This window comes from Catharus ustulatus, chromosome 6, assembly GCF_009819885.2.
Source record: "Catharus ustulatus isolate bCatUst1 chromosome 6, bCatUst1.pri.v2, whole genome shotgun sequence".
Lineage (NCBI taxonomy): Eukaryota > Metazoa > Chordata > Aves > Passeriformes > Turdidae > Catharus > Catharus ustulatus.
Window position 1 is genome coordinate 30,140,871 of NC_046226.1, and position 25,777 is coordinate 30,166,647.

Genomic DNA, 25,777 nt, shown 5'->3' on the forward strand with positions numbered 1-25,777 from the left:
CTTTTGCCACTGTGTTCATCTCATTAAATATGTGTACTTCCACTCAGTAAATATGGGTACTTTCAAAAATGATGCCTCAGTTTAGTAACAGATGCTTCTTAAAATATTTAGAATTTTAAAGTGTAAAGAAGCCATCAGTAGCATTCTGATTTGTGTATAAATATTTATTTAGCACACATTCTGGCCAATGTACTGCCCTTGATTTTTGTGCAAAACTTACAGTAACTTCAATGGATATTCTGAGCTCATGACTAGAGGAAAATATGGTTAATTCAGCAACCCAGCTGCTTTTATATCCCAGAATAGCAAGTAGTGCCTCTAGTGAAGGAGACGGTGAAAGAGGAGACTTTGTGTCATTCTTAGCTTTCTGTTGCTGGGCTCACATTTGGGTAACAGCTCAAGTTAAAGCAGACTCTGGACCATTCTAATTAACTTCAGAGACTTCTATCTGGGTTCCTGCCAGCTGAGGGAAAACAGTGGTAAGAAGTTGAGTGTCCAGAAAAGCTCTAGCAATACTTGCTGAAAATCCTGTGAGAGGCTTTTATGTGATAAAGTTTCTATGTGGAAAAAATTAATATGAAATAAATCTGATGGAGAAATTTCATCACTGAAATGAGATTTTAAGGCAAATAATTTCCACATCTCTTTTCTCACAATAAAGGAAAAAAATAACATTACAGACAAAACTGTAACATATCTAGGTAGCATAAAACTTAATTGAGACAGCTATTCTAAGATGCTGAGACGTAGCTCCAGCATCCTACAGCTTTCATCCTTGCTTTTCTCTGTATTTTCTAGGTTTTTGGTAGACATTTCCATTAGCATTTCAGGATTTTAAAGGAGTATAAAATAGTAATAAAACAGAATACTTACTGAAAATAGCAAATTCACACCTGTCTAATAAAAAAAAAATTGACTTTTAATAATTCCTTTTATTAAAAAAAATTTCTACTGTAATATAAATGACAATATTACTCAACAAATCATTTTAGCTTATTAGAAAATAGACATTTTTCCTCTGCTAATTGCATTAGCATCAGACACACTATTCAACACCTGAGGCGATTCCTATGGAGCTATTCTCACCACCCAAGTGCTTGCTATTTTTAAGACCCAGAGTATAAAAACAAGATATAGTACACCACAGTAAACAAGCTTGCCACGATACTGTTCCAAGGTTGCTCTCAGTGTCATGAAAAAAATCCTAACCTGTTTTGAACTCAAAAATTATTCTCAAATTGGCTGCTACATTTGGGATGTCTAAATAGCTTAGCAAATTTCTACTTCATTTAGAAGGACTGTATTGTCATTAACAGGAATCTCACTGCTGTGTTTTCAAGATCATCTTAGACAAAAAATAAACTAGAAATTGAGAAAATCATCTAATTTTCTGTGGCTCAGCAAGCTACTTTTGCAAACACATACTAGGGACTAAAATTAATACTCAAAAAAATACACAGGTAAAATAATGTCACTTAGCATGCAGAGAGTGTTTTCCTTTATGTCAGTAGGATTTGAGTGCAGTGCATTACGAGTACAAAGGGGAGACACTATGCGTAGTTGGCTTCTTTAGTTTAGGGACATCTTTCATTTTTTTAAATAGCAGTGGCCATGGAATTCTGTTTCTGCTTCTTCACTATGTCAGCAAGGTACGTTCCAGTGCCACAGGCAAAGCTGGACAGTCACTATATCCATGTGCTCCTATGACCCTACACACCCAGATGACTTTGAGTAGTCTAGATCATCACCAGTGAGCTTCTCATACCTTCCTGCACTCGCATCCTTGGGCACTATTTTACATACCAGGGCAGCACACGTGCAACAGCCAGCTCCATGACTCTTGGGCTAGAACTCATAGATGGGGTTTAACAGAGCCATACAGATTGGCACCAGGGACACTGGAAGGATTAAAGTGAAGAGGAAAAATTTCAGCCACGTATCCAAATCACATCAAGTCACATGTAAGGATATCTTGGGAGCAGACAGGAACTGGAATGGCAGAGAGTAGAAGTAAAATAACATTCAGAGACCCGTAATAACACAGCATAGACATAAAATGACACCCTCATGTTAGAACAATAGTTTCTGAACAAGGAGATATCAGTACATTTGTTAGTGATTTTGTTGTCATAAGACTGATTTCTCCTTCACTTACGTGGACTTTGAAGATTCACTTTTTTAACAGATGCGAAAAAAAAGCTGTTTAAAAGCTGCTTGACAGAACTAGTCATTATATGAAGAAATACAACTTATTTGCTTAACCTGGAGAAAGAACATTATAAGAGAGCATAGAGAAGTCACTTCTGTAATTTCAATTTTCCTTATGATAACTGCCTCTCAGACACATCTCATCCACAGCCATCAGACCATAAAACCAGGCTATTAAGTTAAAACTTGCACTTTAAAAATCCACAAATATGAACCATTACCACTTCAGTTATTTAGGAGGTCTGGACATTTACAACATCATTACAAAGGGCCATTAGATGGACCAAATCCATAGTCTTTATTGATTTAAGAGTCATCCAACTGTACTTAGGTAAGTGTTACTCAAATGAGCTGCTATTGAGAGATTATGACTTTTGGAGTTTTACATTTATACTAGGAGGCAGCCAGGAAAACTAAATATTAGATCCAGCATCTTGGTTTGAAGCCTAAGGTCGAGTTTCTTTTGTATCTATCTCCCATTTGTCTCACTAATTTTCTTGTTGACTCTGGATGTGTGAGAGGAGATCCCAGCTGAGTGAGAAGCTCAGCACACAATGAAAAAGCAGTTTCAATGACTAAACAGTTTTTCTGTGGTTTATTATTGCTTTTTTCCTCTTTTGCATTTTTCTGTAGACATATATAGGAATACTTATATATGTATGTTTAGGCTTTCTGCAAACCTTGTGTGGGGGTACAGCTGCCACGCGCACACACACACCTCGGGCCACACTATGATCTCAGAACTGCTCCTTGAGCCTCAGCCTTGACAAACAGCAGTGGGGCTGAGCTCCTCTTGAGCTTATCAGGAGCTTATGTTACCTAACAAGCTCCTGTTTTTTTAACAACAGCCTTGGAAACTAATTTTTCTTGCCTGCATAATGACACAAGTGGAACAATTTTATTTTACCAAACTTTCAAAGAAAGTTACTGAGCCGAATTTCATCCAGGATGGAAAGTTACTGTGAGTAAAGGCAATTCTCTAGCAACCCTATAAACAGAAGTCCTAAGTAAGACCCTTGGAGCTCTCCTGAACCAGAGTGGGCTTCAACCAGCACTTGCCCTTGAGGGGGATGGCTCTCAGCCGGTGAACTTGAGCTTGTTGTACTCTGAGGGCTGCTGCTGGCAGAGCCTGGGCTGATACGCCCACAGGCTCAGCCTTTTGCTCATTGAGAAGATGCAGTGGCATCTGACATGAGAACTTCACTGAACTTGAAGGAAGTTTTTCACAGGAATATACCCTGGACATACTCCTTCAGTTCTGTGTGTGTGCAAGGGTGAATATGCTGAAGCAAACATACTGTGAATGTTGCTGTCTTGGATTCTGATGTATGTTTATTTTGTGAGTTAGGCCTGTGAGTAACTGTTGTGCTATATAAATTCTACAGAATCTTTGGGAAGTTGTTTAAATTAAGTGGTTTTAAGTGCTGTTACTTTAGGCCTAAACCGTTGGTCAAATCTGGGGCTAAGTTTGGCAAGGGGCTCCCCTCTGAACCTTGTCATACAATTGGAGGGTCCGGGTCCCCCTTATTTCTTTGATCCTTACCCTTTCCCATCCTTAGCCTTTTTCCATCACCAGCCTCCACACAGATAATTTTAGGTTGATTTCTTTACGATTTTAGTCTAATTTTTGTCTGTGTGCTTTAACTGTCTAATAAGCAGTAGAGTGAATGTTGCCAACAAACTTCGTTGTGCTTTCACTTTTACATTAAAGCTGCTTTTGATGATAACTTTGCCAGTGATTCTTTGAGCCACCCAAAACAGTCATTTGTGACACAATGCAGCATAAACATTTTAAAGGTATCCATAGCCACATCTAGACACAAAATGGGCAATGTGATCAGTTGGTACTGCAGTTGTATAATTTGTCTTTAAAAAAAAATCCCTTTTACCTTTTTTTTTTTTTCTGTTTGTTTCAAATATTTGACCCTTTTTCTATTCCACACAGAACAACCTCAGTGCTAAACCCGTGCTGTTGGAGAAGTTCTCCTCAGCAGGAGCTCATTGTTAACACAGCAGAACCCACTGCTTTCCTCTGTAGAATATGCTTTGGTTCTGCACAGTCTCAAAAAATCCACTACTTCAGTACTATAAGATTATTAGTATTAGCCATCAGTTCATTCTAACAAAACCACAGGCAATGTTTCTGCCACCAAAGATACTTAAAAGTTTGATGGCTTGAACTTGCCTTGAAGCATTATGAAAAATGACTGACATACTAATGAACAACAAGAAGTGTTACTGTGAACACAGAGAAAAATTTTCTAGCTCAAATTCTCAAAGATACTTGAAGAATTTTACTCTTAACTGCAAAAGACACAGGATTTCAACCTCATTTTTTCTTCTCTCCTGACTCTTAGAAGCCATTTAACCCCTTTCTAGCTAGTTTATGGAATAGTCCCCATAAAATCATGAATTTATACTGACACAACTTTTTTTATGAAGGGATGGAGAGCCAGATAGACATTGGGGCTCTGAAATCCAAGCCCAAAGATTTAATCACTTTCCAAATACATCAGACAGTAACACTTCCTACAAATGTCTATTCATCCCTCAAAAATACCTTTTTTATTACTTTTCCTTCATTTTGCTTAAACTGATATTTTCAAAACATGAATTTTGTGATCTCTAAACATTACTCTCCTAGCATTTTTAAATGACTGTAGCTCCTTAAGAAGGATGTTATCTTTAAATATATTTATATTTTGTAACAAAAAATATCTGAAACCACACCTATTGTTCTAACATACAAAGTTATTTTGATATGCAGTCTTTTCTGCATAATGAATGCTAGGTAGTTTCAAAACTCTGGTTCACATAAAGCACACTCTGAAAGTACAATATAAATAAAATAGTTTATTGCAAGTATTTTAAAAGAGCTCTACAATATGCTTTCAAAACATTTTATACAGCATTTTGTCTTTCAATATGAAACAATTCACAAAGGGAGAAAAAATCTCAATATATAACTATAATCATCATTAATATACTGAATTTGTCTGTTATACAAAAGCGTAGTAACTACAGACTGTTTCTGAGTTTTTTTCTTCATTTTATTCTTGCTGAAAATGGAAAAGAATTACATGTATGAAAATAAAACTCCTTTTACCCTTCATATTCACCAAGTATCACAAAGTTCAGGCCATTTCCAAAATAAATAAAAAAAAATACAACCCATTTTACTTAAATAAATATGGTTCTTTTAGTATTTAAATATGTTTAAATACTAAAAACAATGTCATGCATCTTACAGAAACGTTAATTTAGAAACAGGAATAAGAACTTCAGGATTCAACTATTCAAAAGTTGCATAACAAAGAAAGTATCCTAAAAGGTTGTTTTTTTCAGAGGACAAAAAAGAAACAAACTTCATATGTGTTCATTATGTATGAAGCTCCACTGCATGTCCACTTCTTGCCAGCCCCCTTGGCACAATGGACAGAACCATCTACTGACCAGAAAGTATAACTACATTTTCTATTAATACAAAATCAGAATTACTTAATTTTAGCTAAAAGTAATTTTCAGTCTCTTGTATTTAACGTAATGAGAACATGACTTCCTGACAAAACTGCTCATCTGAGTTATTATCACATCTTAGAGAACATTTCTTTTACTGGTACTCTATGTATGCTAGAAGGAATGAAGACTGAACAGATAGTAAGCCCATTTGTAACCTTAATGATAATTTAATGTCTTCTTATCTTACAGAAAAATAGTTCAGTAAAGTATAAATTGGCCAAAAATGCTAGAGAAGGCAAGGGATTTACAAGGAGTGGAGTTAATGAAGTGGTGAAATGGATAAATTGATTAAAAATCCTAATATTACAGGAGTCTCCTTGTATTTTATATAAAAAGGGAAATGATCTAATTCCTTATGTATAGTTCTCCAAGCACATTAAGTGTAAATAAAAAAGCAGTTTTTTTCTATCCTATAGGAAATAGAATGTTCTGCAGTGCAACATCAACATTCTTATTGAACTTTCTCCCCCTTTTCTACCCTCTTCTCTTTTATCTAAAAATAACAATTTTTTAAAAGTATGGGATAAATACAGCAAGAATCCTTTGCTTGGAACATATGGGGAGCCAGAAGAAACTAAAAGGACCTACTTTTTCATATTCTCAAAATTACCTTTTTGTCTTTATTTTTGTGATAGTTTAAAAGTGTTACGTTTTCCCATATGGTATTTTATGTTCAGTGATAATTATCTTATTCATGGAACATTGCAGATTGCTGCAACACTATTGATACAATATGAATGTCTATTTATGAATTAATTTAGCCAAAGGGCATGCAAAGAGTGTGTGTGTTTGTTGCATTTTTTAAAAAGTCTCATGAATATCTCACAAATTGTATCAAGTAGACAGTTCTGAAGACAGTAAATTAACTTCACTAGGTCATCTCTGTAATAGAAAATATAATCCCCTTCAGTTAATTGTTTGGCCTAATAGAAATCTTTTATAATTATGCAACCAAACAATTTAAAAATTATTTCATAGGACATTATCCTGTTTTGATAAAACTAATACATTCTCTGCTTGTTCCTCAGTGGAACTAAGCTTTAAGCTCTCTTTAAAGTGAATAAGGTGATGTCTTTTCAAATGTGGGGCCTGTCTGAATTTTTTTCCACAAACTAAACATTCAAATGGCTTCTGTCCAGCATGCATTAGGTGATGTCTTTCAAGCTTAGAAGGAGATTTAAAAGTTTTAAAGCAGGTATTGCATTGATATAATTTGTTAACAGCTTCACTTTTTTCAGTACCTTCAGAAAAATCAGGCCAATGGCTGTAACAGCTTTGCTCTGTTTCCAGCAATTCACTGCACAAATACGGCTGTGGGTTTCTACTGTTGGTGTCAAGAACAAAATCCCCTGACTCGATTTCAACTTTGATTTCAGCTGTTTGGTTTGACTGAATCAGCTCAAATTCTTGAAAGCCAGATGGCTGTGAAGGTGTTTGAGAATAACCTGAATAACCCACAGGCTGAGAAGACTTAAATTCAGTGTGATCTCCCTGATGATTGAAAAGTTTGTTCAGGTTTTCAAATTCTTCCTGGCAAACAGGGCTTTTACAGGCTCTCTTTTCAGTATGGGTGAGCTGATGTCTTTTTAAGTGAGCTGACTGTCTAAATGTCTTCCCACAAACATTACAGCCAAAGGGCTTTTGTCCCGTGTGTATAAGATAATGTCTTTGAAGTTTGGATGAAGATGGAAAAATTTTTTCACATCTGTCACATTTACACACTTTGTGTCTGTTATGTATATTTTTAGCAGAAGATGAAAAAGCACAGAGGAGTGCTTCTGGATTATCAAAAAAACTATCATTTGATGAACCATAAAAAGCATCATCTTTATTATCCAGTGAACCATCAACATTTAACATGCTTTCACCAGGAGGCACCCCTTTTAAATTACTGCTCAAGTTGGGAGGTTGTGGGTACTCTTGCCAAGGTAATGGCACAGCAAGTGTTCTTTTCATCCGATTACAAACTGACTTGTGCATGTCACGCCTGCTCTGGCAAGCCTTGGAAGGTTTAGTGGACACATGCTGATCACAGTGCTGATCTCTAGCTGTAACCAGGTCAGGACTTCCAGCGTGACCTGATTTCATTTTTTTTCTGTCAGTCAGAGAAAAATCTGTTGCCTTTACTCCAGTATGCTTCAGTTTCATCAGGGTCTTATTTTTCCTGTTGACTGTGTGTCTGCGTGCTGCTGTACCATTATTTGAACGTCTGCTGTCTTTTGAATAATAACATTTGTGTAAGTTTAGAACATGCTCTGTTTCAAAACACTGCTCACATGCTGGACACTGAAAAGGTACAATATAAATTGAGTGCACATCATGTAGGTCATTCTCCTGTGACTTGTGTGTATCAGCATTCTCAAAACTATCCCGTTTTCCTTCCAACACATTGTGTGGTCTGGGATATTTAAGAGTCTTTGCTTTGCATACAATATTGGGGAAAGTCTTATTTCTGGCATGGAGCTGTTTATGCTTCATGAGTTTGCTCTGTATTTTAAATCCCTTTTGACAAAAACAGCACTGAAAAGGCCTTTCTTCTGTGTGTGTGAGCTGATGAATTTTCAAGTGTGTTGACTGTCTGAAAGATTTGCCACATGAAGAACACTTAAAAGGTTTCTGGCCAGTGTGAATAAGGAAGTGTCTTTCTAGCTTGGATCTTGATGGAAACATCTTGTTACATGATTCACAAGTGTGAGTTTTCTTCTTTCTCCTTCTGGCACCATGTAGATGATCTGACTTGAGACACTGATGCAGCATCCACCTCTCTTCAGTTGTAAAGGATTTCCAGCACACAGAACAATGAAATATGCCACAAGTGACCCTGTCTTGCTCAGAATTCACATAGTTTTCTGCTTGCTTTGTATCATTCTCATAATTTTCATTATGAAGCTTCTGATGCTTTAAGAAAGTGATTACATTTTTGAAGTTTCTATAACAAACAATACACTTAAAAGGCAGATTATGGGTTAACTGATGTCTCTCCAGGTGGACTAGCTGCCTAAAAGTTTTATTGCACACATGACATTCAAATGGCTTTTGACCAGTATGTATGAGATAATGCCTAGCTAATTTTGATGGAGTTTCAAATTGTTTATAGCACGTGTCACAAATATATGGCTTTTTCTTGGGTATCTTGACAGCTGTTACACAATGTTGAACTTTTAACATTTTTAAAAGGTAATTACACCTCGCCTACTCTTAATTTCTTCAGATAGGTATTTCAAGTGAAATCATCAAGTGCACACTAAGATGGAAAGCTGTAGAAGTAGCAAATTTTCTTAGGAGAGAGATTCTTAAATCCCACTGGGTTCCTAAAACAAGACAGAGAGTATTATTTAGCCTATATTAATACATAATTGCCAAAGTTTCTCTTGTTTTCTACATAAGATACCAAAAGTATCTAGATGAGAACACTCTTGATTTAATGTAGCTTAAAATACTTTCCTTGTAACAGAGTAATCACTAGTTACATTAGAGGATACAAAAAAACTAGATTCCTTTTCAGAAAAAAAAACAAGTGTAAGTCATCTGTGCTACAAATGCACCTATTCTTCCAAATAATATACAATTCAGCTACAATACATTCATTTTAAAAAATCAAGAACTTATTGCAATTAATGCCTTCTCTACAGCAGTAATTCTAACTCCCAAATATAATATTTATGAAGATGAGAGAAAAAGAGAAGAACTAAGATTTCTTGCACTTCAGAGATACATTAAATGAATGCAGTGTTAGTGAAAAGAAAAACACTTAGTTTCAATATATTGTTAAATTTACTATTCATGTTTCTGCATCTTATCAACTGTATCCAGCAGTAGAATCAATTTTGATTTCTCTCAAAATCGCAAGTGTTGGAGCCAGTCAGCAAGAGCAACACACTAACTGTAACCATAACAAAGACAAGTCCCAGAACATGGAAAAAACACAGGCTGTGTTTGCTATCTCAGCATAAACTAGAATATCAGGGTTGTGATACTTAACCATGCATATACTGTGAAGTCATCATGAATACCAAGGTAATTATCATAATAAAGGAGCAAACTTTAAAGCAAGAGCCTAACAATGCGCACTTGTGAGTTGTAGCATCAAACTACCACAAATTAGTTAGTAGAAATGTCTTGTGTATCTCAAAGTTATTACAAGTTGCATATTCATTCAACATACCAGCAGAATAAAAACTTAATTTCTTCAGTGTATCCAAAACCCCTGTCACTTCACAAAGAGATAATGCCCTTATTTTCTAAAAATTCATAAATATCCAGAATGTCTATTCAAAATAATTACAAATAATAAAAGCCTACTGCATTTTAAAGCAAGCTACAATGAGATCCAAGAAATATGCACAAAGACTGAAAACATCTGGTGAATCAAGATTTTTCTTAAGCTTGGAAATGGAAAGAAAACCTGGTCATGAGATAGAATTGTTTCACCCCTAACAGATATGTTCCTATCTAACTGTGGGCCTTAATAAGGAACTTTTGGATGTCTGCCTTAGATGAGATTGCCATTACACTGAAGAGTTTCTTAATCTCACTGAAACAGTTCAAGGTAGATAAAGCAGTTGAGAACTCAGCTTTTCCTTTCCAATTCTTTTTTCCTGTAGTATTTTAACAGCTGCTCAGTTTCAGTCTTCTTTTGAAGATGCAAGAAAACACAACACTTTTAGGAGTGTGAAAGCTGGGAGTTTAGAGAAAGTAAGTGTGTAACACCAAATGCTTTTTAGTTTGTGCTACCATGAACCTAAAGACAGGCAGGCTGAGAAAAGGAGAAAAGATTCCATGCCATGCTGAGTTTCTGTGCAGCTCAAGGCAGCCTCCATTAGCAGGGAAAGAAAACCTCCTGAGGAAGAACTGTAAAGAGTGATGAATTTCAGTTATCATACTGTCATACAGATCTAATTTACACATCAGGAAAATGCTCAAACACTACAGTGACATGCAAAGAAAAAAAGTCCGAAGCAAGAGACAGCTGTGGCATATTACACAAGGGATTTTGTATTTAGCTTATGAATTTTTAAAGATTCTATCTGGTGAATGAGGAAAATGCTCTGTAGTACAAGGTGTCAAAAGCAGAGTAGAGTTTCTTGCTGTGATCTTCTTGTCCAGTGAAAGACTGAAGGCTCAGATAAGCTAAACTAAGGGGATGCAAGGGAAAGAGAAAAGGAGCCAAGATGGGCATTACTGTGTGGCCCCAATATATTTTCAAATCCTATTTACTAAGGACAGGCATCTATTTCAGGGTGCTCTGTGCCTTGGACAAGTAAGGAATGAACATGCTGCTGCTGAAGATCAAAGAGCAAAAGACAAGCTTGGAATATTGCTTCCTGCTAGCCTTGAAAGTACACAGGCTTGTCCTAATTCGAGTTAGAAAACATGCCTCACTATGTGATAAGGATTTAGTTTATGGCAAAGGTCCAATTTTATATTACACTGTCACTACTTTTCATTTTGGCTGCAGGGTCATGCAGAAAAATAGAATCAAGGAGTTACACAGGCCACTAAAAGTTCAGAGAGGACCCTCCTAAGTAGTATTGTTTAATGATTAACTGTTTCTTTAATATTACAGATGGCAGCAAGCTGCAACAAAATGAAAACATGATGGAAGAAAATTCAAATTTTAATCCAGTCTTTACTAACCAGAAAAGTTTGTGGAGTTTAAAAAAAAAACAACAACAAAAAAAAGCTCCAACAACAACAAAAAAACCCCCAAAAAACAAACAAACAATCACAAAGAGGGTACTTAAATAAGAAGAAAAGCAAGATCTTCAATTTAGGACAGAATAATCCCCCGGTGCAGAAAAGACCTAGAGTATAAGCTGGAACAGAAGGTGAATATGACAAAGGCTACCATCCATAGCAGGATGAGTGAACAGATGTAAAGCTTTGAAAGGATATAAATCTTCCTTCTTACTTCCTTACTACTGTTCAGAATTCAGCTGGAGCAGTCTACCCAGTTTTGAATACTGCCCTTCAAACTGAGTCAAACATATGAACTGATTGGAATGAATGAATTCAGAGAAGAGGATCAAGAATGATCTGAGCTCAAATGCAAAATATACAAGAAAATATTAAAGTAACTGGGAACATTTAGGTTAAAAAAGAGGAAACATATTTTTAAAAAATAACACCCACTCCCTGCAAGACAAAGCAGAAGAATCACTTTTAAAGAAAATAGAAATGAGCTGTTCCCCATTTATTGTTGTGAATGAAAATGACTTCAAATTAAAGTAGAAAGAAGTCAAGTATATTATTGTCCAGACAGCCGCAAAGTGTTTCTTAAAGAGCATACAAGTAAGTTTTGTGGGGAGATTGCTTTGCCAACATTGGAAGTCTCCAAAGAAGGTTGTACACACACTTCTCAAATTCCCACACCCATACAGCTGACCCTATACAAAATAATATATTCTTGCTTGGTTTTTGGTGACTTGTTATTGTAATTCAAAACAAGTCATTTAGGAATTGAAAATTCAATATATTTCAAAATTTGCCAGGTAGGATTCTTCTGCATTGTTATTAGTATATCTTCAAATCCTTGAGGCATACTAATGCTTATAATTTCCCAGAAACAATTAAACAAGAAAACAAATTATAATAATAGATGTGTGAAGAAACATAAGGGGCCTCCAGTAACACTAATGACACAACAAGAAAGCGAAAATCTAGTTGCTGATTTATGAAACATAGCATGCCAAAGAGAGAGAAACCTGAGCACCAAGAAAAACACAGTCCGCTGGATTTCCTCACCAGCTCTCCCGAAGGAAAAGTTTAGATTACTACAATGGGAAAACAAATCACACCAGAAATGGAATCTTCACTCGCCAGTTACACAGAAATCAACACCAGGAATTATGGTTCCTCAAAGCAAACACCCTTCATTCTCTCCTGTTTTCCTTGTAACTTTCCGAAACACTTCCTGAAGCCAACCAAAGTAAAAGATGTATGATGGTGAAGGAGGGTTGCTTTAAGAACCCACGTACGCTCTGCCTCGGGGGTCTGAGACCTCTGGGTCTGACACCAACACTCCCGCAACAGGACACACGTAAATGCAGTCAGAAACCAAAAAGCAGGTGGCGAGGCGGCCCTTACGGCCAGCACACCGCGCACACACACACACATACATATATACACACAGATATATGCACACACAGATGCACCACCACCGCCCTCGGCGCACAGAGGGTCCCTGCTGGGCCCGCGGCCGCCCGGCCCCGCCGCGCACCGAGACCCCCCCGGTACAGCCCAGCCCAGCCCGGCCCGGCCCAGCCCGGCCCGGCCACGCGGTGCCCCGGGGCTCGGCAGCGTCGCGCCGGGACACGCTCGGCCCAGGGAAAGGCAGCAACCGGGGACGAAGAAGGAGCGACCTGGAGAAGCAGCTACCGCACCTTCACCTTCCTCATCTCTCCCGGGGTTGCGGCCGCCTAAACGCTTCCCCCGGATGGCACCGGGACAGCGGGAAACCCGGGCCGCTGCTTTCCGTTCCCCCGCGCAGTGCGGCCCCGCCCGCCGCCGCTGGGCCGCGGCCGGGCCGGCGCCGCACGAGGGCGGGGGAGGCTTCGTTTGTGCCCAGGCTGAAAATGCCCCCGGCCCGGCTGATGAATGTTTTCTTGGTGTGGCACGTTGTTCCATACAAAAAAAGACACATTTTCTGCTTCAGCAACCTAAAAGCAAATAGCCAGTTCCCAGTGGTTGCAGGGTTGCAACCAAAGCATGATGGCAGGGTTATACTCTTGTACGCACCATAAAGCCAAACCAGATGGCCTAAAAGCCAGGAAATGGTACCTGGAAGGAAGGGGAAAGAGAGGCTTGCCAGGGAATTCTGAAACCATCTTCAATAACACACACACATACAGGTGACGGGTTTTCCCCTCTGCAGGGGAGAGGGAACAAACAAGCGCTGGAGCTCTGGGCTGAAGCATGGACACGAGTCAGGTCTCCCTTGGTGGCAGCAGCTTGGCTGAGGTTAACTCAGAGGAATGGCCTGCAAAGGGCTGAAGACATACAGAGTAAGAGAGAAACAATTCACAGTTGGGTCCTGCATCCAGTTCAGGAGTCCCCAGCACAGGGCCTGCTGGAGAAAGTCCGTCACAGAAAGGGACTGGAGCACGTCCCCTATGAAGACACACTGAGAGAGCTGGGGTAGTTCAGCCTGGAAGAGAGAAGGCTCTAGGAAAACCTTAGAGCTGCCCTCCTATGCTTAAAGGAGGCTTATAAAACTTTCCAAGGCTTATAGTGACAGGACAGGGAGCAAAAAATTAAAACTGAAAGAGAGTAGATTTAGGTTGGACATACGATATAAATATTGCACAAGTAAGAGTGGTGAGGCACTGGAACAAGATGCCCAGAAGCTGTAGATGCTCTATCCCTGGAAGTGCTCAAGGCCAGGTTGAATGGGCTTTAAGCAACGTGGTCTAGTGAAAGATGTCCCTATCTACAGCAAAGGGTTAGACTAGAAAACCTGGGTTTGGTCCCTGCCAAGCCAAATCACTCTATTCTGTGATTCTGCTTCATAAAACAACATGGCACAGTGAAGTGTAAGAGATTCATCATAAATGTCTGTTAACGAAACACAAGGACATGGATGAGGCTCTGATTACATTGCCCCCATTGAGACAGAGAGTTTCTAGTCACTAGACTTGTGACTTAGCCACTGGCATTTACAGCTCAATATGGACTCTATTAGTCAAATTTTAAGTTCTTTATTAAAACCACATAAAGATAGATTGAAGATTTTTTTCTAAGTTTTAAAAAATTTATTATTTTTAAGGTATCTGCCATGTCCCAGGAATTACAGAGGACCAGTAGATGTCTTCTGTGATTTCCTTTTTCTTTTAAAAAAAAAAAGGACGGTTCACTAAACCTCACCTTTTTAAACATCAGGTAATTAATTTGACCATCTTTGTGTGTGAAATTGCAACACTGAAGACAAAATAAGTAATTCCTTGAGATAAAGTTTGTAAGAGGTTTATTTTTTCATACAGATGCATTTTCCTAAGAGCTTTGCTTATTTTCTTTTGTTCATGCAGACTGATATTAAATAATTATTTGCACATGCCGCATTAATTTCTTAGAAAAACATGACTGCCAGCTCACTCATCTTTTTTCAGCTGTCCTTTTACTGAGACTCCATCTTGGTACAATGGATGAGGCTAGGATCTGACTCTTAGCAGGAGGAACAGAAGTGGGCAGAACTAACAAAATATCAAAGATGTAAATTAGCAAAGTTTTACAAAAGCTGCAGTAACTTAAACTGTCTTTCTGCTCTGGTGGTTAAGCCCTCTCTCCCAGTCCTACTGGGAATTCAAGTAGAAATTATCTGTGCTGAGGAAACTCCAAACTACTGCTGTATATATAAAAAAGTAATTGTTTACTCATGAATGTTGTATAAATCAATGAGAGAGAAGTTGGCAGCATTTACTAGCCTAAGGATAATTTTGAAGGCTCTGGTGTCTGTGAAGAACTGCTCTTGAAATACCTAGAAATGTCCTTTTCTGATACCAAGAAACGAATGTCTGTAAAACAATCACTATTTCTTGACTTAGCAACGTTAGAAATCAAATCGTTCTCATCGCCAGTGGTATAAATAACATCTGACCTAGTTTACAGCACACAAACCAAATTGTAACACTACAGAACAAAATTTATTTCCATTTAAGCTGAAATGCTCAAGCAAACAGTTTAGCTAGTGTTGATTGTTGCTTCAGTAGCATACAGTCACGTATTAACCTCCCTGAAGGGAGCCAAGTCTCGTGCTTTAAATGGGCATTGGGACAGCCTAGAGCTGAAAGCTTGGAAACACTATATGACCACAGGGAAGTCACTTAGGCTTCTAGATGCCCATCCCTTAGCTATAAAAAGTGCATGATAATTGCCATGTGCATCTCATAAAGCTATTCAGAAATATTATTCATCATTTAATAACTGCAGATCACTTGAATATATATCTTCTTCTTTTTAAAGCATCTATTTAATTTTAAAGTTCATGAAAAGCCTGCTCATGGAACCTCGGGTCTGGTCTGAAGCAAGCACACAAGCAGCTGAGTTCTGCATGTGCCTGGTAACAAACTAGTATAGCAGACCCACAGATGGTGTAGATTGCTGTTGCTCTGTTGATTTTAAAGATGCTGTTGCAATGAATACCAGCTGAGAATCTTCTTGTGTAGTTCTGGAAGTTACCAGAAAGTATAATCCAAAAAATACTAAATTCAATCCTAGCCCAGTTATAACAAAACAGGTGGATTAATTCAATATGTTTTTGTAGAAAATGCTGCGAACACACGGAGTCAATTATATGTTTTTACAACACCAAAGGAAAAATAGGCAGGGTTTGCAGGAAATCATGTTGCAACTTGTAGCAACAATACAAGACCTCCTAGGAGAGGAAAGTAGATTTATTTTAAATCTAAACTGATTTCAGCTATTCACTTATGCCTTCTTCCCACCTCTTGGTTGTGGATATCTTTCTGTAACCTGGCCACACTTTCACAATCCTGTCCCACTTCAGAAAGTCATTGGGATTTACTCGCTGCCCTTTGCCTCATCTTGTGTGTTTCGAAGCTGTAGTTAGATATGTGCTAGGATCTTGATGATCTGTTAATCGAGGTGCTATGGATACACACCATTCTTGTAAGTATTCTCCAGCTGGTTTTTCCTTTCTGATGTTTCCACACCCAGATGTTATTCATTCTCCCTGCACACTAATATTAACATTTGTAGCAGTTTTCTACATGCTAAGAATATGCAGAATATTCAGGATGTGCATGCTTTGGAATACATATTATCCTTGTTTTACTTATCTAGATAAGGTTACATTTAACAGATAATAAACCAGGAGCATATTGAAACAATCTGCATGATTGTTATCTAGCTTGGCACTTGAGAAATTATACAAAATTAGTTCTAGTGATAGCTATAGTGTTACATGCAAGATCCTTTTAAATTTTTTTTTCAAAAAAATTATTTTTAAAAAATAAATAATGAAAGAATTGCTAAAGTTTCCTTAAATAAAAAATTGTGCAATAGAATTGTTTCACTGACTAGTGCTGAATTTCAAGATCCTGAAATGGTGAACTGTTCCTTCATTTGTGAAAGAAAATTTTACAAAAGAACATAAGTTCTATAGTCCTTTAATGTTATTTTTCTAATATTGCTCCACTTCTTGTAGAAGGCACACTATCTGGAGTAGGTATTATCATCTCAGTCTCAATTTTAACAGAAAATGAGTGATTAGTCTTTTTGTGGGTATATGCTGTAGTCTATTGGTATGGAAAACCAGACCTCATTCAAATAAATTTCTGTTCCCATTGATTTTAGGAAGTATAAGATTTTGCCTTAAAGTATTGTGAGGATGCCTCTGCAAGCTGACAGTTGGCAATTCCATTACAAGTTGCAGGGACAGTCTGTGAGTTAACTGCAACACATTATCATTTATCTGCTCCTGTCTGCTTTCGTAAGGTGTTCCCTACTTTAAACACAAGCTGTATATGCAATGTGTTACAGCGATTCCCCTGGTGTTATTTTTATTGTGTTATAGGCTAAATAGACACATAACACAGTATATAACTTGCTAATGTGTCAATTAATGCCACCTCAGGGCTGCAGTAAATTGCAAAGGCTTTTAAAACTGTGAATATGCATTTCATGTTAGTCTTAGGTTTCTTCCTTTTTCTCTTGTCCTATTTTCTGCCTTTTTTTTTTTTTCCCTAAATAGTCCATCTTAAAGCCCTCTGGTGCATAACAATGAATTGCCTTGAGGGAAGATAGTTGTTTAATGAGTCTCAGAAATATGTATTCTACATGCGCAAGTATCATATTTTATTTGATTAAGCACTGTGTGTCAAGAGCTCCGTAAATTTTCTCCCTATGTTCAAAACAGAAAACAACTTTTAATGAAATTTTTGAGAAGAGTAAACTTTATTCAGCCAGGCTTATAAAAACACAGGGAAAATAAAGAGAAATTTCAAAAGAATATGATGGAATTTTAAACGCAATGTATTTAATTCTACGAGATGTAAGAATAATTATATTTCAGTGCCTTAAGAATCACTTTCATTAACCTTTTGGCTTTGTCTAGCAATATACTATGCTTTGTTTAGCAGTATATTTCAAAATAATTTTCTTATCTGGTGTAATGGACTTGAAACTTATACATAAACCAGTGCGCGTAGATGTTCATTTGTTGAGTGAAAAACCAACAAGTTGCTAGCTCACAGCTCTTAATCTCTACAATCCCTTAAGAATCCCCGCATTGAAATTAGTTGCAGGCTCTATCAATTTTATCTGTTTAAATGGACAAACCTAATTACTACAGAAGAGCAATTGATTTTTAAATTACCACTGATTGCACAGTGGGTATCTCAGTGGGAAGATAGGTACATTCAGGCTCTCAAATAGAATCAATGTATTAATTAATCTACAGATTGACATACTCCATAGAAAGTTCCCCTTCTCTTCACCTCCTTCCTCTAGATTAATTTGTTTCAATTTAAAAGAAATTTCTGGTGATATAGAAGTGAAAAATTAAAATATAATATAAAATTGCATGAGCTGTGTCTAATATGTGAGTTTTAAGTTTCTGACTTTGCACATCCGGTGCCATTTGCTAGCTTAGGTGGCCTCAGTGATAAAGTATTCCTTACATCACTGAAACATTAAATTGTGCAATATAATTCCAAGGTATATGTATGCATGCAGGAGCTAAAAGTGAGCTTTTATTAAATGGAAATTAATTCCTTTAATGGAATTAGTAAAATTAACATAAACAAAATGAGACATTGAGAAAACAAAACGTTCTCAGTATGTGCTCACTGCTGGGCTGCCCAGTAGAAGGTAGAGCTGGAAAGACTGGAATGAGTCCAGCAAAAAACCACTAAGATGATTAAGTAACATCTGCTCTGTGAGGAGAGGCTCAAAGAGCTGTGACTGTTTAGCCTCAGAAAGAGAAGATTTAGCAGGGATCTTATCAATGTGTTTAAATACATTTTGAAGTGGGAGGCAGGGAGGGAAGAAGCTGGAGCTGGACTCCTCTCAGTGGACGCCATTGCAAGAGGCACAGACTGAATTCCTGAAATCCAGGAAAATTCACTTAAACATGAGGAAAAAATCCCAAACTTTTTGCTTTGAAAATGGTAAAACACTGGAAGAGGTTGCCCAGAGATGTTGTGAGGTGTCCGTCATTGGAGATATTAGGGACAAAATTAAATGTAGTAGGAGCTGATGGAAGAAAAGATGAAGAAGAAAAAATGATCTAACATTTAAACTGGTTTATAGTTCTTTGGGACCACAGCTTTAGCTGAGAAGAAATAAATGAGCTAGGAACACAATAGCCAAAATGACTGCTGGACAGATGAGGGTCTGTGTCACTCCCTGGGAGAAAAGTGTCAATAATATTATTCAGAACCATTTATCGTCAGATATGGTAGACAATACTGAATGATTACCAAATCAAATAGAGCTGATTCTATTTTAGAACTGATTTACGTTTGATTTTTGAAGTGGTATGTGCACTAAAGAAGAGTTAGTCATAAAAACAACCTTTTAAGTGATCACATACAGATAACATTCTTATTAGCTGGTAGATTAATAGAAGTCTTCAGGTTTATTGATTTCAAGTGAAAGGGTGAATTTCACAAAATTAGAATTTATTAAACCAAATAGTGGTCAGCAAGGAAAGCTAAACATCACTGATGCCAAGTATAGTGGTGAAATAAGTTTTACTGAAAATCAAACATTATGAATCTTTAAAATAATAGATAATAAAAGGTTCTTCATCCACATAAATTTAAGAGAACATTAAGTGACATCCCTGTTCACAAAAGAGAAAGGAGCAATGGAAGATAAACCATGCATCATTCAAAATGCATTGAATATTCAAAATGCAATGAATATTTTGCCTCAGTTTTCAATATGGATCACTAGGTAGGTGAAAAGACAGGGAAACTGAGATTCTTAAGTAGCAGCAAAACTTGTAAAGCTTGAAGTGAGACAATTAGGAAAGATGTATATTTATTTTTCCAAAAATATAACAGCAGTAGAACATGCAACACTTGACCACCTGTGGCACCAGGAAATTGGATTTGATGAGCTACAAAATCCTTTCTATTCTTAAACTCCAGTGCCCCTGTACTGACTTGCTCAAAAACTCCTCTCTGACAATACAATTAGTTTTATCTACACTGCATAGGATCTTGACAAATCAAATTGTCAAATTATCAAATTACCTGATAACTCAAGAAATATGTTGAAATTTAATAGATGTGCTTAATGTCAACTAAAGTCATATTGCAGGAAGGATAAAATTATTAGCTTGGAGAAAAATACACTTTTGGCTTCTAAGGCTAGATATTTGCTTACATAAGATCTGTAGGATTGGATATTAAGGTAAAAGATATTTTCTCTCTCACAGTACTTCACCCTTCTGACTCCAGCTTTAAATTACCTTGAGTAACAAAAAGAAGAAAATAGAAAATTGGTAAATTCTACACACCTGCCAAGCCTTCCAGTTACTAAAATATATTATGGGCACTCATGTCAGCCTATACATTTACTTGTGCATCCTTGACAACTCCAGAACTGAGAGTGCAACACCTTTAAATGCCAGCCTACATCTCCTACTTCCCCTTTGCACTGGAGAGACAGAAATTGCTGATTTTTCAGGGTCCCATCCCTTACTTCCACAGATTGTCTATCTTTTACCATATGTTATGGACACAGTCAGGTATTTGTACTCTTGAGGTCCCTTTGTGAAAAAAATGTATCTTGGATGTCTGGTCAATCCTAAAAGTTCCAGGTGATCCTCTTAAAATCTGGAAGTAGTTGTGTTTCCATTTATGACAAACTGAGTTTACTTGACATCAGTCATTTGATACCGCTGCACAGACCGATAGCATAAGCAAGCTGCCAGGTTTAGGCATGAAGTTCCAGGACCTGTCTTCACCTAAGGTACATTCTTGAGTTTGCCAGAAGAAGACACTTTCTTGCCCAGAGCTATCCCTGACAGATTCCACAGTCAAACACCATGGATAAATGATACATTTGCCTTCAAAACTCACTCTGATACTTCATCTGCTCAGCAGTGTGATCACTACTGTATAGTTATTCTGAAAACCCTGATGCATTCTTTAGTTTCTAATTTCTGCTTTAACCCTTAGTCAGAAAGCAAATAATGTTATGAGAAACTTCCTGGGCTCTGTGCTCTGAGTTTAGCAGCTTTCCATTCAAACTCTTGTTTCATTAAGTCAAAAGCTGAAGATGCTTCCTATATAGGGTCTGGTTTTGATCTAGCAAAAGCACACCACAATTTTGCCATCCTATAATGAATTCTGACTTTATGTGGTACATTTTTTCTTACACATTTTCCACACATCTTTTGTATAGTAGCAAGTTAATAACTTCAAAAAGATAAGAAGACTTCAAACCTGTAGAAGTTCCACCAATGAATAGATAAACAATCCCAGCACCTAAAAGTTACCTGGCAGAAAACAGTACAATATATAGGGAGATTAGAAACCAAAACACCAGTCCAAAGAGAAATTTAATTTCTGTTACTGAATGTTGACAACTGGAGTTCCATATATCACATTACTTGCCTTAGCACTTTCTGGGAACCCAGTGACCACAAACCAACAGAACCTCTTGTGTTTTACTCAGGTTTATGAGTTAGAGACAAAGATGCTCACTCAGTAGTCACAAACATTTTAATTTCAAGATGAATGATTAACTAAGAATGCTGTAATTACCTACTAATCAGCAATAGTCAGCACTGGCCAATTCATAATTGCTTTACTGCTTTTCCCAGTCCTGCATCCTATGTTTTTGTCTGAGCGGACCATAGGATTTCTCTCAGTTCCACTCAAGATTTGCTGAGCCATGTCTTCATTCATATCTTCAGAAGTGTTTTTTTTAATGTCACAGCACAACTTCAGATATTTTTTCAGGAGTCTATCTATATTAATCACCATAAGGAATAGCAGATCTCCAGGCCACCTGCCAGTACCTTGAAAATTGCACTGTTTAGGAGAAAGAAAAAACAACAAATGAAAAATTAGAGAATGGAACAAAAGAAGCTATAGAAACTATTTCGTTTCACTCCTGGTCTGAAATTATATCATTTTCTGATAGGGGTCCAACAGTGCATAGCATCATAAATCCAGCAATATGTGCAATAACAGCAGAGTATTGTGAAGTACAACCATGGCATTCAGCACTGTTTTTAAAGCACTTTAGTGCAGGATAGTCACAGAAAGTCAAAGGAAAGATGTTTACTTGCATGTGTCCATACACACAGCATGATGAGACTTGGTGCTACAAATCATTCAACCCTCAGAAATAAACTGGCAAATTTCAAACGTAAATGTAATCCTGGAAGAGCATGAAACTACAAAACTTAGGATACTGTTTTGATGCACTCAAGTAAAGGACACATTTCTAAACTCTCTCACAGAATGAAATGTTGTTCCCTCCAGCCTGAGTATTGCAACTTCTCATTATGTTCACTTCTGGTACTGAGAGGGGAAAGATGCTCAAGAAAATGTATACTCCAACACAACTTTCTGATTGCTTCAGCATCAGTCAGCAGCATTTATAAAAAAACACAACACTGAAAACTGTATTTTACTCTTAAAACTTAGAAAATACATAAAATAAACAGCATCAATTGATCCTGATTTATTTTGCTTGCATGCTGTCATCACCTATTTTCCTGCTGAACAACCAGATTGTGACAATGCTTTTAATGGATAAGGTAGAATAGTTTTTAAATTTGATTATATTTTTTGCACTTGAAATGCTAAGGTTGTTTTAGCACTTCCATTATGAGCTCCTGTTTTGGGAGGGTTTATGTTGCCACCATAAAAATGTGTTTCTGACTTAGTCTGACTACCTAAGATTGCTGTCTAAGGATTAATTAGATTATGCATAATAAAAAAAAAATATTTTAAGCACGCTTCCATACATTGGAACATAGTTAATAAAGTTTTTAGTATTATGATCAAAGGCTGACTAGTGCTGCTTTATTTACAAATATGTATCTATTTTTTTCCTTTCCATCTCCTCCTATACTTAGCTGATAAACTTTCCAGGTGTCTTTATCTCAAAGGGGATTTCAGTTATGTACTGGAAAGAAAAAATAAACAAAAAGAAACTTCGTACATTTCTAAATATTCCCAGATATGTAACCATAAATTCCTTTCAAAAAGGGAGTGGTTAAGTGCTGCCTTAGTTTGCATGCTGAGGATTATGAAACTATAGTGATACCATCAGGAAATGTTTTTGTATAAATTTAATTACATTTTTAAATGTATTATAAAGTCACCAAAATTAGTGAATTTTGCTTATGCAAAGCCTACATTAGTGGAACTGTTCAAGAACTGCATGATGAAACTACTTTTCTATTAAAAAATACTCATTCACTAAAGCTATTTTTTTTTACTCATCTATCAGTTTTAACGCAACCTTTTTTGGTGAAATTATCTCATGTCAAGCATGTGTTTTTCCTGATGGAAACTGTAAAGTGAGATTGCCCTTCTTCCCGAACAAACAAATAGCTAAGACATTCATAGGGGATGTGGAAAAATCCCACTTCACTGCTGTGCTCTGCAACTGGCAAAACTGGAATTTAAACCCATGTGTCTGTATGTGATGTGTGCCTGAGGCATGAAGCTGCTGATTGTTGCTGTTTTACTAGTTAAAAGAAAACAGTTCAGAGTTAACCTACTTTGCTGTTGAAGCTGAGATATCCTGAGATCTCCTCAGCTGTATGCACGTAGCAGCTGTTGTCAGTGTAAATTAGTCCCATAAAATATTGGGCCATGTTTACACAGGTACAAGTGATCCCACATTATATGAAGTAGTGGAAAGGCTGCCTCTGGAAAGGGTCGGACTTGCTTCTACTGTGCACTGCTTACAGTCAGATCTGAAAACCAGAGGGGTGATTTAATGTCATTGAGTGGGTATATTAATATTTTTTAAAATAACTAGAATTTAAATGCCAGTGTATGTGAATGGTTCCAAGTACACATCCACAGTCTTGCAATGTCTGAATATATGCTCAACATACACACTGCAATCAAAAATCAGTTTGGCAGGGAATTCCTTGACAATACTGGCTTGAAACTCAAAGATGTATTAAACCTCCTCCTAATCTCATAACAGAAAGCACACAAGCCAAGATTTGTCAGTGGGCCATGCCTTGTACTGTGCCCAAACTGTGGTTGTGTTTATGTCTGTGAAGTAGATAATGAATGTGCTTTTTGTCTTAATGTTGAATTTGCTGCCTTATGGTTAATGAGGAAGATTCTGACATAAAATGTCTGGAATTTCTGTTTGTAAGGCAAACCTTTATCTGTAGAGAATAATCAGAGTGAGGATCAGGATTTTAGGATGCTGTGGTTTTGAGGGAAGCTTCTTATGGGGAAACAATGAGATGGGGAAGATCACTGCAGAATACCTAATTATTCCTGAGTATCTTCTCTTTATATTTTTTTTCTCTTTTCTCTTTGATTCTTGAGAAGGATTTATTTTCAGGAGGAGCCATCCAAAACAATTTTTTTCTATTTTTGGGGGCCATATTTCCTATTTTCTCAATAGGATAAGTCAGCCAGTCCATGTTCTCATGGAAAAATAAAAATAAAAGTTAAAAGCTGTTAAGTTTAAAATTTTAGTCATGAGGAAGATCATATTGTCTATTTTCATTGTATTCTTGAACTTTAGGCAGATGATTTAGTAATGAAAAGGTTAAACATCCCATGTACCTAAAATATGTTCTTAGGAATAGATTTCAGTTAGGTTAAAGCAGCACAAACATATCAAGCCTCTATACAACTCTATACAAATTCCCTTTCAACATATGGCTAGGAAAGGACATTGATGAAAACAGTGACCTAAGAATTTTGAAAACCTCTGGCATAAATACTTCAGTTAAAAACAGAAATATAGTGAGAAGTATGGGGAACTTAGGAAACCACTTGGGGTTAATATTCCAATAGAGTACATGAAAGATTAGTCTGAAATTAAAGGCACTTTTCATATCTCTAGTAAAACTGAGCAATGAAAACAGTTGGTGAACATGTCACTCACTTTTTAGACATGTCTCAGCTGTCCATGTGCTTACCACATCACCCTGTTAAGTTTTTAGAGTTTTTAATATGAATATCAATCCTTCTTTTCACAAATGTAACCCATAAATGCCAGAAATCCCTTAGGAGTTTTCTCAGACTTTATTTAATGCCCCACAAGAAAGGATGTAAAAGAGACCTTTCTTTTGTAAAGTGATCCTATAATTCTGTTCAATATCCATCATTTTCAAGGCCAAGTAATCATATTTAATGGATCCTAAATTACTTTCTGTCAGGCAAGGATTCCCTCGATAATATTAACCAGTACAGAGGGCTGACACTTGGAGGGCTGAAACTAAGAGGTTTTTTTATTGCAAGCAGCTTACATGTACTCAGACAGGGGTGATGATCACTAGCCCTGCAGTAGGCAAGGGTCAGTGTTTCCATTTTGACCTGTGCTTTCAATGGGTTTTAATTTGGCTATAAATACTCAAATTGGTTTCTGTCAAAAAGCAATGCCTAAGGTGACCTGCAAAGGATTTTTATCCATTGCTGTGTTTGTCTTCTGTTATTTTCTCTCTTTTTTTTTGAGTCTGTGTGTTATGATTTCTTATGGCATTTGAAGATACTGTCTGAGAGCAGCAAGAGCAGGATGATCTCTACTCTCTAAAGAAAAGGGAGCCAGGAACCAAGGGTGACCAAAGGCAGGTGCAGGTCTGTGATTGCACTAACAAAGGTCCAGTCCCATCAAACCCAAAGCAGAGGACAGAAAATCTGAAGATGGCAGTGAGGGTCAGCCAATAGTCAAGGGGTTGCCAGACAAACCTGTGGTGTGAGACAAGTGCAAGCCCAAGCTGTGAAAGTAAGTCACTGATTCAGGATTAAGTCTGGATCACTGGGGTACATGACCAGGCATGGGCAAGGACCCTTGGTGGAGATCAAGTGAAAGAACAAGGAATTGAAAGCTGCTTCTGAGCAAGGAGGGTTAAACCAGCTCCATT

General features: G+C 37.1%; 1 protein-coding gene across 2 annotated transcripts; it reads right to left on the bottom strand.

Annotated features, from left to right (window-relative positions):
• Positions 1-5,041: 5,041 nt before the first annotated feature.
• Positions 5,042-13,216, bottom strand: ZNF770 (zinc finger protein 770). Of its 2 annotated transcripts, none has more exons than XM_033063640.1 (2): positions 13,110-13,216; positions 5,042-9,038 (listed from the first exon to the last, which is right to left on the bottom strand). In XM_033063640.1, exon 2 carries the CDS (start codon positions 8,893-8,895, stop codon positions 6,700-6,702), a length of 2,196 nt encoding a protein of 731 aa, XP_032919531.1. In that variant the 5' UTR covers positions 8,896-9,038; positions 13,110-13,216; the 3' UTR covers positions 5,042-6,699. The 2 variants fall into 2 exon arrangements, with proteins under 2 accessions (XP_032919531.1, XP_032919530.1); XM_033063639.1 differs by having other exon boundaries at positions 13,089-13,216.
• Between the last annotated feature and the right edge of the window lie 12,561 nt (positions 13,217-25,777).

What these genes read in the sequence shown, in the direction of transcription:
- ZNF770 (XM_033063640.1), bottom strand. Translation starts at nt 8,895, where the DNA reads ATGTTAAAAGTTCAACATTGTGTAACAGCTGTCAAGATACCCAAGAAA.